The following is a 10,508-nucleotide window of genomic DNA, read 5'->3' on the forward strand; positions in this document are numbered from 1 at the left end:
AACCCCAAGAACAAGGGGAACCTGCGGGTGAGGGAGCATCCCCTGATGGGTCCATATGTTGAGGACCTTTCCAAGCTGGCTGTGACCTCCTACAATGACATCCAGGACCTTATGGACTCTGGGAACAAAGCCCGGTGAGTTGGAGAAGGGCAGGAGATGGGCAGGGTTTGGGAAGCTTGCAGTCACTTCTAGAAGGTCCTGCTTCACTCCCTGACTTTGCCAGTCCAGCTGCTCTGGAAGTGGCAGTTCCCTCTCCACTGAGTGTTGGGTACCCCCACTTTCCCGTCACTTTCCTCCTGCTTTCCAAGGGCACTGGAGGCAGCAGGAAAAAGCCTGAACTCGTGCACATCTTCTCCCAGAGCCCTCTCTTGTCCTCTATTCTTGCCTTCCCACCATGTACCTTGTCCTGGCCCTGTCACCAGCCACTCCAGTGTCCCTCACAGGGTGTCACACCTCCCTGTCCTGCTCTCCCTGCAGCACAGTGGCTGCCACCAACATGAACGAGACCAGCAGCCGCTCCCACGCCGTGTTCAACATCATCTTCACGCAGAAGCGGCACGACGCCGAGACAGACATCACCACTGAGAAGGCAAGGGCAGGGCTGGGGGACTCAGGGGAGCCCTCCTGGGTCCAGGGAGGACTTGGTGTGCTTTCATCAGCACTTGGGGCATGGTGGTGCAGCCTGGTGGAGGGTTGGAGCAGGAGGGAGATGAGTGCCAGGCACATTCTAGGCTCGTGGTCCCTTGAGGGACTGGCCCCTGCACAGGGTATTTAGCAGCTTCAGCTCTGCCTGCAAGGGTATTAGCCCTGCTCTCCCTGTGCAACTCCTACAAGGATGACCCTGCAGAGCCATTGCTGTCCTCAGAGCAGTGTCATCTGCAAGGGGTTTTGGCTTTGTGCTGGGTTTGCTGTGCCCACAGGGCTGACAGCCTCCCCTCTGCCTGCAGGTCAGCAAAATCAGCTTGGTGGACCTGGCTGGGAGTGAGAGAGCTGATTCCACAGGTGCCAAGGGCACAAGGCTAAAGGTGAGAGCTGACCTGAGGTCCCCTTCTGCTGGTGGGACACCATGGCCTCCTGCCTCATCCCCAAAACATCTCCTTCCCTTGCCTGGTTCTTTGCACACTGCACTGCCAAAATCCTTGATGGGATTGTGTTTGAAAGCTGCCCAGTGCCAGTTTCACCATCAGTCCCAGCTGGGGGTGCTGGTTACCCAGCAGGACCAGCTGCTCTTTGCCCACACCATGCTGGATATTCCTCACTTTCTCCTGGGCTTTAATGTGGCTCTGAAATGGGGCCTGAGCATTTTCCTCTTCTAACCAGGAAGGAGCAAACATCAACAAGTCCTTGACCACTCTGGGGAAAGTCATCTCTGCCCTGGCAGAAATGGTAGGTAGCTGGAGAGCAGACAAACATTGGCACTGGGGGGAATTGGGCTTGGGCCAGCAGGGCTGGGCTCAGCTTTGAGGGATGGAGCATCCCAGCTCCATGGGATGGGCTCAGCTTTGAGGGATGGAGCATCCCAGCTCCAAGGGGTGGGCAGACACATCCCAGGCTGTCCCTGCAGCTGGGACAAGCTGGGCTGGTGGAGATGCCATCTGCCTGGGGACCTGTGGCACTCTCTATTTGAGGGCCAGGGATGTGTGGTGGGTGCCAAGGAAAAAAGCAGCTCCCCTAAACAGTGTCTCCATTTCCTTTGCAGGATTCAGGGCCCAACAAGGTGGGTGCCCAGGCTGGATGGGGAGAGGGGCGTTGGTTTTGAGCTTTGAGCACAGTGGGAGTGGGTTGCAGGGTGGTTTGGGAGTGAAACTGTGCCTGGACTCGAGCCGTCTTCTCCTCATTCCTCCTCCTCCCTCTGGGGCTCTCAGTAGCCAGCCTTAAGCAACCCTCCCAACTCAGGGCATTTCACAGGCAGGCCCTGTGGACCTGGGCAAAGATGCCCAAGGTTTCCATCCTGCTCCAGGTCCCCGTGTCTGGGGACCAGCTGTCACCTTCCCTTTGAGGAGAGCAGGCAGCTTGACAGCCCTTCCCTTTGCTCTCCTAGAACAAGAAGAAGAAGAAGACAGATTTCATCCCCTACCGAGACTCGGTGCTGACCTGGCTGCTGCGGGAGAACCTGGGTGAGGACAGCTGGGGGGTGGGCTCTGCCAAGGGCGTGGCAGGGGGCACAGGGACCAGCATCTCCCTCATGGGTCTGTCTTACTGGGCAGGAGGCAACTCCAGAACTGCCATGGTGGCTGCTCTCAGTCCTGCTGACATCAACTACGATGAGACCCTCAGCACCCTCAGGTAGGAAGAGGTTGTTCTCCCTGCAGTGAGCAGGAACAGGGGAGGCTGAGGCCCAGGCACTGCCACATGCTCTCCCCACCTCTGTGTGTCCCTGCCTGGGGTTGTACTGTGGAGGGAGCCTGCAGCCCCAGACAAAAGGCCAAAGGATTGTCCCAACACTGGGATCCTTCTTGTTGGAGGGGCTCTGCGATGCTTGCTTGTCCAGCAGCTGGGATTTTGCCTCTGTTCTTGTGTTCAAGACTCTGCCCCTGTTCTCAGTGTTGCTCAAGACCATGCCCCTGTTCTTGTGTTGTTCAAGACCCTGCCCCTATTTTCAGTGTTGCTCAAGACCCTGCCCCTGTTCCCTAGGTACGCTGACCGTGCCAAGCAGATCCGCTGCAATGCTGTCATCAATGAGGACCCCAACAACAAGCTCATCAGGGAGCTGAAGGATGAGGTGGCTCGTCTGCGTGACCTGCTCTACGCCCAGGGCCTCGGGGACATCATTGACAGTAGGTACCACGGGTGCCCTCTGGCTCCAGGCAGAGATGGGCTGAGTTCGGGCCAGACTGCAGGGCTGATGTCCCCACAGCCTCCCTGCACCCTGCTGCCCTGCCCCACAGCAGCACCAGTGCTGCCCCTGTGAGCCCCTGCACGCATGGGCACAGCCCCCAGCCCCTCCTGTGGCAGGGGGAGCTGCTTTCTGCCCGGCAAACCTTCCCTTCTTCCCTTCCGCCCACCATCTTCAGCATCCAGCACCCAGCAGAGGTGCCAGGAAGGCGTCACTGGGACTGCACGTGCCCATGGGCTCCCCTCCCTGTGCTGTCTGATACCCTACTGAGATCAACCCCCCCTTGTTCTGTTCTCTCTTCTGTTCTCTCTGTCTCACCCCCCTCCCTGCCCTCTCTTTCTCTCTTAGCCCACCCTGCTGCGGGAGGATCCAAATGTGTGTATTCCCCATCACTGGTACTCTCTGTTGCTTCACAGCTTTTTGGAGATCTGGGCTGTGCCCAGGGGCACCCGTGCAGCATGGGGAGGGCTCTTGCAGCCAGCCCCTGCTGCTGGGGTGCTGTGTGCCTGCAGGCTGCCCATCCTCAGGGAGCTGGCACAGGGCATGGTGCCAGAGTGGTGGTTAGCACCTGGGCTTGGGCTAGTGCTGAAGGGACCAATGTCCTCCCACCTGGCCATGCCAAGGGCCCAGGCCACACGGGGTCTCCTCCTTCATGCTGTTGTGATGTTTCCTGTCGCTGCTGCTGCTGCTGCTCTGCTGCTGGTGTCTCACTGGGGCTGGAGCCTGGCACGGCCTCGGGTGGGATGCAATGGTGCTCTACGGATGGATTGGTGGGTGGTGGTGGCCAGGAGGCTTTGGCCTGTGGATAAGCACTATGGCCCTGTCCCACCCTGCGTCAGGCAGTGCAGTCAGGCTGTGGTGAACCTGCTGAGGAGCCAGGGGCCTGCTTGTCCCCTCCAGGCTCAGCTTCCCTGGATGTGGGCTAATGGAGATGGGTGACTAATCCTGCACCTGCTGCCCTGTGCCCTGCCTGCCTCTTGCACACTGCTCTGAGAACCAGTAACTCCTCAGGGCTGGAGGAGCATCTCCCACACCTGGGTCCTAAGCCACCACAGCTGACTCTTGGGGTGCCAGCTGGGAAGCACCCCTGCCTGTAGTCTTGGCTTCATTCTCTGGCTGCCTGGCCAAGGTGCTGCTCCAGCAGGCCATGGGCTTCCTTTGAGCAAACCCTGTGAGGGAATCCTGCTGCTTCTCCTGCCCTGTCTACCTGACCCTTTGTAGGGCAGAGGGCCACCCCCTCTCATCCCCTTCCCTTCTCATCCTCTGCTCCCAGATCTGGCTAATCTGGGGCATCTGGGCAGGGAGAACCACACAGGCTGTGTGAGATGGAGAGGATGCCAGAGGCAGTGGCACGTACTTGGGGAGGACATTTGATCCCAAACCTGATGGATGCAGGACCTGAGGTTACAAAAAAGTGTCCCTGGGAGCCCAGGATGGCTGCTTCCAGCGTCTGCCTCACCAAACAGCCCTGTTCCCTGCGGGGCTGCCCGGGCTGGGGAAGAGAGTGCCTGCCCTGCCCTGTTGCTGTCTGTGCTGCTCTGCTGCTGCCTGTGCCTTTTCCTGTAATTCCTGCCTTTTTTCTCGACGCACCGGCCACTCTTTTTTTTTCCCAACAGCTTTTCTTGTCTCTGTCTCTCTCTGTCACCCTGTCTGTGTGTCTTTCCCCGGCCCACCCCTCCTTCCGCGCCCGTAGATGTGTCCGACCTTGAGAACAATAATGATGCTGGAGGGGCAGAGCTGAGTCAGCGCCATGACAATCTCTCCACAGTGACCAACGCCATCGCTGGCATCAGCCCCTCTTCCTCCCTCTCTGCCCTGTCCAGCCGCGCTGCCTCGGTCGCCAGCCTCCACGAGCGCATCATGTTTGCTCCGGGCAGCGAAGAGGCAATTGAGAGACTCAAGGTAAGATTCCTTTCCCCTTTCCCCTTTCCCCTTTCCCCTTTCCCCTTTTTCCCCTTTTTCCCCTTTCCCCTTTCCCCTTTCCCCTTCCCCCTTTCCCCCTTCCCTTTTCCCCTCCATGCCCTCCAGCTTGCAGAGGGTGCTCGGTGTTTTCTGGAGCCCCATGAAGGATGATCCTCGTGGGAAGCAATACTCAGATGTGCCCTTGGACAGACCTAGAGCTTGCCCACCCTGAGGGTTTGGGTGTTGTAGGGTCCTTCTGGTGCTGCCTTGCAGGGCTTGGCTGCCTTGGACCTTTGGGCTTGGGATGGGCAGAGTGCTCCAGGTGCTGCATGGTGCAGCAGTGGGCTGGCAGCGAGGGAACGGAGAAGCTGCTCTTTGTGCCTCACTCTTTGAAGGTGGGGCTGATGGAAAGATGGGGGTGAAATGCTGCTGCAGCTTGTGTAAACAAGCCTGAAACTGGGCCTGGTGTCCCACTGGAGGATGCTGGGCAGATCTGTGCAGAGTGGCCAGGAGTGCTGCCCCAGGATGGTGTCACCAACCCCTGTTTAACCCCCTGGCAGGAGACGGAGAAGATCATTGCAGAGCTGAACGAGACGTGGGAGGAGAAGCTGCGCAGGACAGAAGCGATACGGATGGAGAGGTGGGTGGGCTGGGGGGCTGGGGCAGGATGGCAGGGCAGAGTGGCATTCCCAGGGCATTTTGTTAGAGCAGTTGGGTTCCTGGGGCAGCCAAACAGTTTGGATGTCCAGCTGGAGCCTGGGTTGCCCCTGGGGACCCCAGTACCCACCAGCCTGCACAGAGATGGGCTGCTCTGAAAAACCCACCTGGATTGTGAGGAGAGCTGTGGCAAGCCCTGCATTGCAATCCATGGGACAAACCATGGGCTTCCATCCTAGGGGTGCATGGAGTTTTGACAGTCACTTCTTTCTCTTGCTCCTTCAGGGAAGCATTGCTGGCCGAAATGGGGGTGGCCATGAGGGAGGATGGAGGCACCTTGGGTGTATTTTCACCTAAAAAGGTAGGATCATCCCATTCTCTTCTTCTTGAGGACTGGTTTGTACCCCTGCAGCTCCCTTCTGATCCACTCTGTCACAGCTGGCCAGTCCCATATACTTCACTGGCCTTTTCTTGGCTCTGAAACCCATGGGGGAAATCCCAGCCTTGGTCCTGCTGGGCACAAACATGGATACAAATACGTGGGTAAATGTCCACCCCCACTGCTGGCACACTGTCCTCCTTCATGAGGGGATTTGCTGATGATCACTCTCTTGAACTTCAATGTTAACTCATAAAAATTCATACTTTCAGATATTTAAAATTGCTGCCCCTGAAACCAGCAAGTCATTGCTAAGAAATGTGGGTGGGCAAATATTCCATCTCTTTATTGCTTGTAGCATTTGGCTTGGCCAAATCTCTTAAGTGTGTGTGTCCCCAGCTCAGGTGGTGATAAAGACTTCACAGCCTTTCTCTTACATGGCCCATGTGAATTTTAGGACGAACTTGTGCACTGTTGTCTTTGTTTCTTGTCCCAGCTGCTGCCTGTTAGGAGTCCAGACCTTTGGGTAGGAAGCGTGGGGGTTTATTCCCCAAAGCAGGTTGGTCTTGGAGGTGGGGCATTGCTGTGGTGGTCTTGGTGCCTCCTTGCTCTTCAGCTGTCTGGCAGGTGGAAACTCTTCTGACTTCTCCAGTGGCTGGTGAGGAAAGTTAGTGTTGATAGTGTGCAAATCCATTTTGTTATGGGCACTGCACTTTGCTGTCCTGCTGTGTGCCATGGCTGGGGTGGTTACAGCTCCAGGAGCTCAGTGGAAGGTCACCACCAGCTTTACAAATCTGGACAAAAACTGCAACTGAAGGAGGTCTCAAGCCCCCAGGGCTGTATGTCTGTCCAGTGAGGCCAGAGGTTAAATGTTGCAGCCAACTCTGCCAGCCACCATGGAGAAGAGCCCACCTTTCCCTTGAGTTCCAGCTCTGCTGCCCTGTTTGCAGTGAGTTTCTGCTGCCAGCCAAGGCTTGTGGCACCATGGTGAGGGGCTCCCTCTGCATGCTGGGTCTCAGCAGGCTGATAAGGTGTTCCTTACAGCCTGTTCTATCTGATAAACTCAGAACTTCTCCCACTGGTGCTCCTGGGGCTGCCCCTGTTCCCTGAAGGTGTAATCCCAGCAGCTAAGCTGGCTCTGGCCAGAGAGGCCTGTGGCTGGGGGAGAAATTTTCCTCCTATCCAGAACAAAGTGGTTTGTGACCCAGAGCAGGAAGGACCTGTTAGGAAGAAGACCAGAGAGTGAAACTCAGCCTGCAGGTCGGGCTTCAGGTCTGCACTGCTTTTGGATGAACCTCTGGGACCTGCTCTTTTTGGATGCATCATCTGGTGCACAATCAGTGGAGGAAAACTGGCACTTTTACTTCCTTTTTGACCTGGCAGAGGGCAGGATTAGATTAGGTATTGGGAAGAAATTCTTCCCTGGGAGTGTGATTAAGCCCTGGCACAGGTTGCCCAGAGAAGCTGTGAATGCCCCTTTCCTGGAATTGTTCAAGGCCAGGTTGGATGGGGTTTGGAACAACCTGGTCTACTGTAAGATGTCCCTACCTATGGAAAGGGGGGTGGAATGAGATGTGGTTTTATGTCCCTTCCAACCCACACCATTCCATGATTCTCTAATATGGAATTATATTCTCACAGCAAAAGTGAGAAGGGTCCTACCCTGGAGACTCTGAGCCATATCAGGGATTCCCCATGGGAAGGTTTTGGCTTTGTGTTGGGCCTAGTTTGGAACATGAATTTTCAAAGGTAGCCAGAGGAAGGGTAGCTAGGACTCAGCCCTGTGAGGAGGAAAGCAAGGAAGCTTGTGGAAGCAGGGATCCTCATGGCAGCCTCTCTGTGCAGTCCCCTGGAAAAGTGTGGACATGTCACCCTGAAGATGCAGAGGGCAGGAGAGGCTGTGCAGGGGCAGCCTGCAGTGCTGCTGAGCTCCCTCCTTCCTGCAGAGCACCCTCAGTGCCCGGGCAGGCAGGGCACTCAGGGATGGCTCCTTGTTTGTCCCTCCCAGACACCGCACTTGGTCAACCTGAACGAGGATCCACTCATGTCCGAGTGTCTGCTCTACTACATCAAGGATGGGATAACAAGGTGAGGGCCAGGTCCCTCCAAGGATGGAGAGGTGGGAGCACTGTCCATATCTCAGTGCCTGACTTCCCCAGGTGGGCAGGGGGCTGACAGCTGTCCCCAGGCTGGGCACTGTTCCCAGGGCATCCCCAAAGCGCAAATCCCCAAGATTTTGGTCCTGCAGTGCACCAAGGGTTGCTCCTGTCAGCTCCAAGGGTGGGGCTGGGGGGAGACTCAGGAGGGGCTGTTTTGAGGGAGGATTGAGCTGGATTTCCCCTGCAGGGTTGGCCGGGAAGATGCTGAGAAGAGGCAGGACATCGTTCTCAGCGGGCACTTCATTAAAGAAGAGCACTGCCTGTTCCGCAGTGACACCAAATCTGGTGGTGAAGGTACTGCTTGTCTGGAGGGGCTTCACTGCCCTGGGGACCCATCCCTCTGCGTCTCCTCAGCCCCTGCCCCCAGATGAATGTCCTGCCCTCCTCAAACTAGCTGGGCTTTACTGCATGGCTGCTCCATGCTTCCAGAAGAGCTACATCCCTCATGGCTGGGAGGGGAGCTTGCACAGGCATGTGGGAAGGAAGCAAGGTGAGGAGATTAGGGCAGGACGGCTGAGCAGACTGCAGATGATTCCCCCTCTCAAGATGTGGAGCAGAATCCACCCCCCAAAATGGCAGGCACCTGGGTGTGAAGGGGCTGTGGGAGATGAGCCTGGGGAAGCTCTGGTCTCCTGCCACATGCAGTCTCCAGCTGCCCTTATTCCTTGGAACTGCTCTGATTAACATCAGGTTGGCTGAGTCCTGTTAGCTGCCCACGGGGTCGGTGCTGCTGGTGGGTACCAAATGTGGCTGGGGTGGCTCCCCCTCCCTGAGACTGCTGGAGCAGGGGAGCAGCACGTGCAGGATTCATCCTTCTGCTTCCACTCTGTCTCCACAGTGATAGTGACCCTGGAGCCCTGTGAAGGTGCTGACACCTACGTGAACGGCAAAAAGGTGACAGAGCCCAGCATCCTGCGCTCAGGTGGGTCCCGGGGCTGGCAGGCCAGAGCTGCTCCAACCTCCCTTCCTCCCTGCCATGGGGGCTCTGCACTTGTCCCACGTTAACCCCACACCTTTCCCCGTGCCCATGGCTGCAGGAAACCGCATCATCATGGGCAAGAGCCACGTGTTCCGCTTCAACCACCCCGAGCAGGCTCGGCAGGAGCGCGAGCGGACCCCGTGTGCTGAGACCCCCGCGGAGCCCGTGGACTGGGCCTTTGCCCAGAGAGAGCTGCTGGAGAAGCAGGGCATCGACATGAAACAGGAGATGGAGCAGCGGTGAGAGCACGGCCTTAGATGCTGGGGGGTTGGGGGTTCACTTCCAGCTCGGTCATCCTCTGCTTCCCCATTTCCATCTAGGCTCCAGGAACTGGAGGACCAGTACCGGAGGGAGAGGGAAGAGGCAAATTACCTTCTCGAGCAGCAGAGGCTGGTAGGTGGCTGGGACATGGCTCCTTCTCAGGCATGACTGAAATCCTGGCAGATGTTTGTGTGGGGTGGGTCTGTGTTCTAAAAATAAGGGCAAATGTGTTGTTCCTGGAGTTGTCACCACGAGCACTGATCCAGAGGAGGGAGGAGGCTGTGTTCCTGCAGGGAAGAGGAGTGTGATGTGGCAGCGTGGAGGAAGGTCACACCAGTGGGTTGCATCACCTCTCTTCCTGTTTCCCCCAGGACTATGAGAGCAAACTGGAGGCATTGCAGAAGCAGATGGATTCTAGGTATTACCCTGAGGCAAATGAGGAGGAGGAAGAGCCTGAGGATGAAGGTGAGGGCTAGGAGCAGCCAGGAGGTTTTGATGCTTTCTGTGGGAGCATGAGGAGTGAACTGTGGGTCGATCTCCTGGCAGTGGGGTGACTGTCCCTCCATGTCCCCACAGTGCAGTGGACAGAGCGGGAATTCGAGCTCGCCCTCTGGGCCTTTAGGAAGTGGAAGTGGTACCAGTTCACCTCCCTCCGTGACCTGCTCTGGGGCAACGCTATCTTCCTCAAGGAAGCCAATGCCATCAGCGTGGAGCTGAAAAAGAAGGTGGGTGCCTGGGCTCCTTCCTTCCTGCCTGCCTGCAGCACCCACAGCAGAGGCAGCCAGGAGGTGCTGAGGAGAGCTCGCCAGAGGCAGCACATGAAGCCTCCTGCCCTCCCAGGTGTCTCACCAGCCCCTCTGCCCCTCTCCAGGTCCAGTTCCAGTTTGTGCTCCTCACGGACACGCTGTACTCGCCTCTCCCTCCCGACCTGCTGCCTCCGGATGCTGCCAAGGACCGGGAGAAGCGGCCGTTCCCCCGCACCATCGTGGCCGTGGAGGTGCAGGACCAGAAAAACGGGGCAACGCATTACTGGACCCTGGAGAAGCTGAGGTGGGTGGGAGATGGCTGTGCCAGGAGGGTTTGGCTGCCCACAGCCCTGCGTCTCACCACCACCATGGGTGTCCCCTGTGCCTGCAGGCAGCGCCTGGACCTGATGCGTGAGATGTATGACCGAGCAGCAGAAGTGCCTTCCAGCGTCATCGAGGACTGTGACAATGTGGTGACAGGCGGAGACCCTTTCTACGACCGCTTTCCCTGGTTCAGGCTGGTCGGCAGGTGAGCGCTTTGGCTCCTTCCAAGCCTGCCTGGCACCCACGGAAGGTCCTGCAGGAGGAC

At 57.6% G+C, this 10,508-nt stretch overlaps 1 protein-coding gene across 3 annotated transcripts in view; it reads left to right on the plus strand.

Annotated features, from left to right (window-relative positions):
- Positions 1 to 10,508, plus strand: part of KIF1A (kinesin family member 1A) — a 33,470-nt gene that overhangs the window by 5,092 nt on the left and 17,870 nt on the right. For all 3 annotated transcript variants that reach the window (XM_031060362.1, XM_005425069.2, XM_031060361.1), the window contains 20 exons: positions 1 to 134; positions 478 to 589; positions 948 to 1,025; positions 1,321 to 1,386; positions 1,700 to 1,717; positions 2,042 to 2,117; positions 2,208 to 2,286; positions 2,635 to 2,777; positions 4,605 to 4,738; positions 5,299 to 5,378; positions 5,681 to 5,756; positions 7,783 to 7,862; positions 8,121 to 8,227; positions 8,772 to 8,855; positions 8,971 to 9,151; positions 9,233 to 9,305; positions 9,545 to 9,638; positions 9,750 to 9,898; positions 10,045 to 10,223; positions 10,311 to 10,448. The exon at positions 1 to 134 ends at the window's left edge or, in 2 of these variants, runs on beyond it. In XM_031060362.1, the coding sequence (XP_030916222.1) occupies positions 1 to 134; positions 478 to 589; positions 948 to 1,025; positions 1,321 to 1,386; positions 1,700 to 1,717; positions 2,042 to 2,117; positions 2,208 to 2,286; positions 2,635 to 2,777; positions 4,605 to 4,738; positions 5,299 to 5,378; positions 5,681 to 5,756; positions 7,783 to 7,862; positions 8,121 to 8,227; positions 8,772 to 8,855; positions 8,971 to 9,151; positions 9,233 to 9,305; positions 9,545 to 9,638; positions 9,750 to 9,898; positions 10,045 to 10,223; positions 10,311 to 10,448 (2,081 nt within the window). The remainder of the gene's footprint in view (positions 135 to 477; positions 590 to 947; positions 1,026 to 1,320; positions 1,387 to 1,699; positions 1,718 to 2,041; positions 2,118 to 2,207; positions 2,287 to 2,634; positions 2,778 to 4,604; positions 4,739 to 5,298; positions 5,379 to 5,680; positions 5,757 to 7,782; positions 7,863 to 8,120; positions 8,228 to 8,771; positions 8,856 to 8,970; positions 9,152 to 9,232; positions 9,306 to 9,544; positions 9,639 to 9,749; positions 9,899 to 10,044; positions 10,224 to 10,310; positions 10,449 to 10,508) is intronic.

The sequence above is a fragment of the Geospiza fortis genome, unplaced genomic scaffold (assembly GCF_000277835.1).
Source record: "Geospiza fortis unplaced genomic scaffold, GeoFor_1.0 scaffold118, whole genome shotgun sequence".
In the NCBI taxonomy this organism is placed as follows: Eukaryota; Metazoa; Chordata; class Aves; order Passeriformes; family Thraupidae; genus Geospiza; species Geospiza fortis.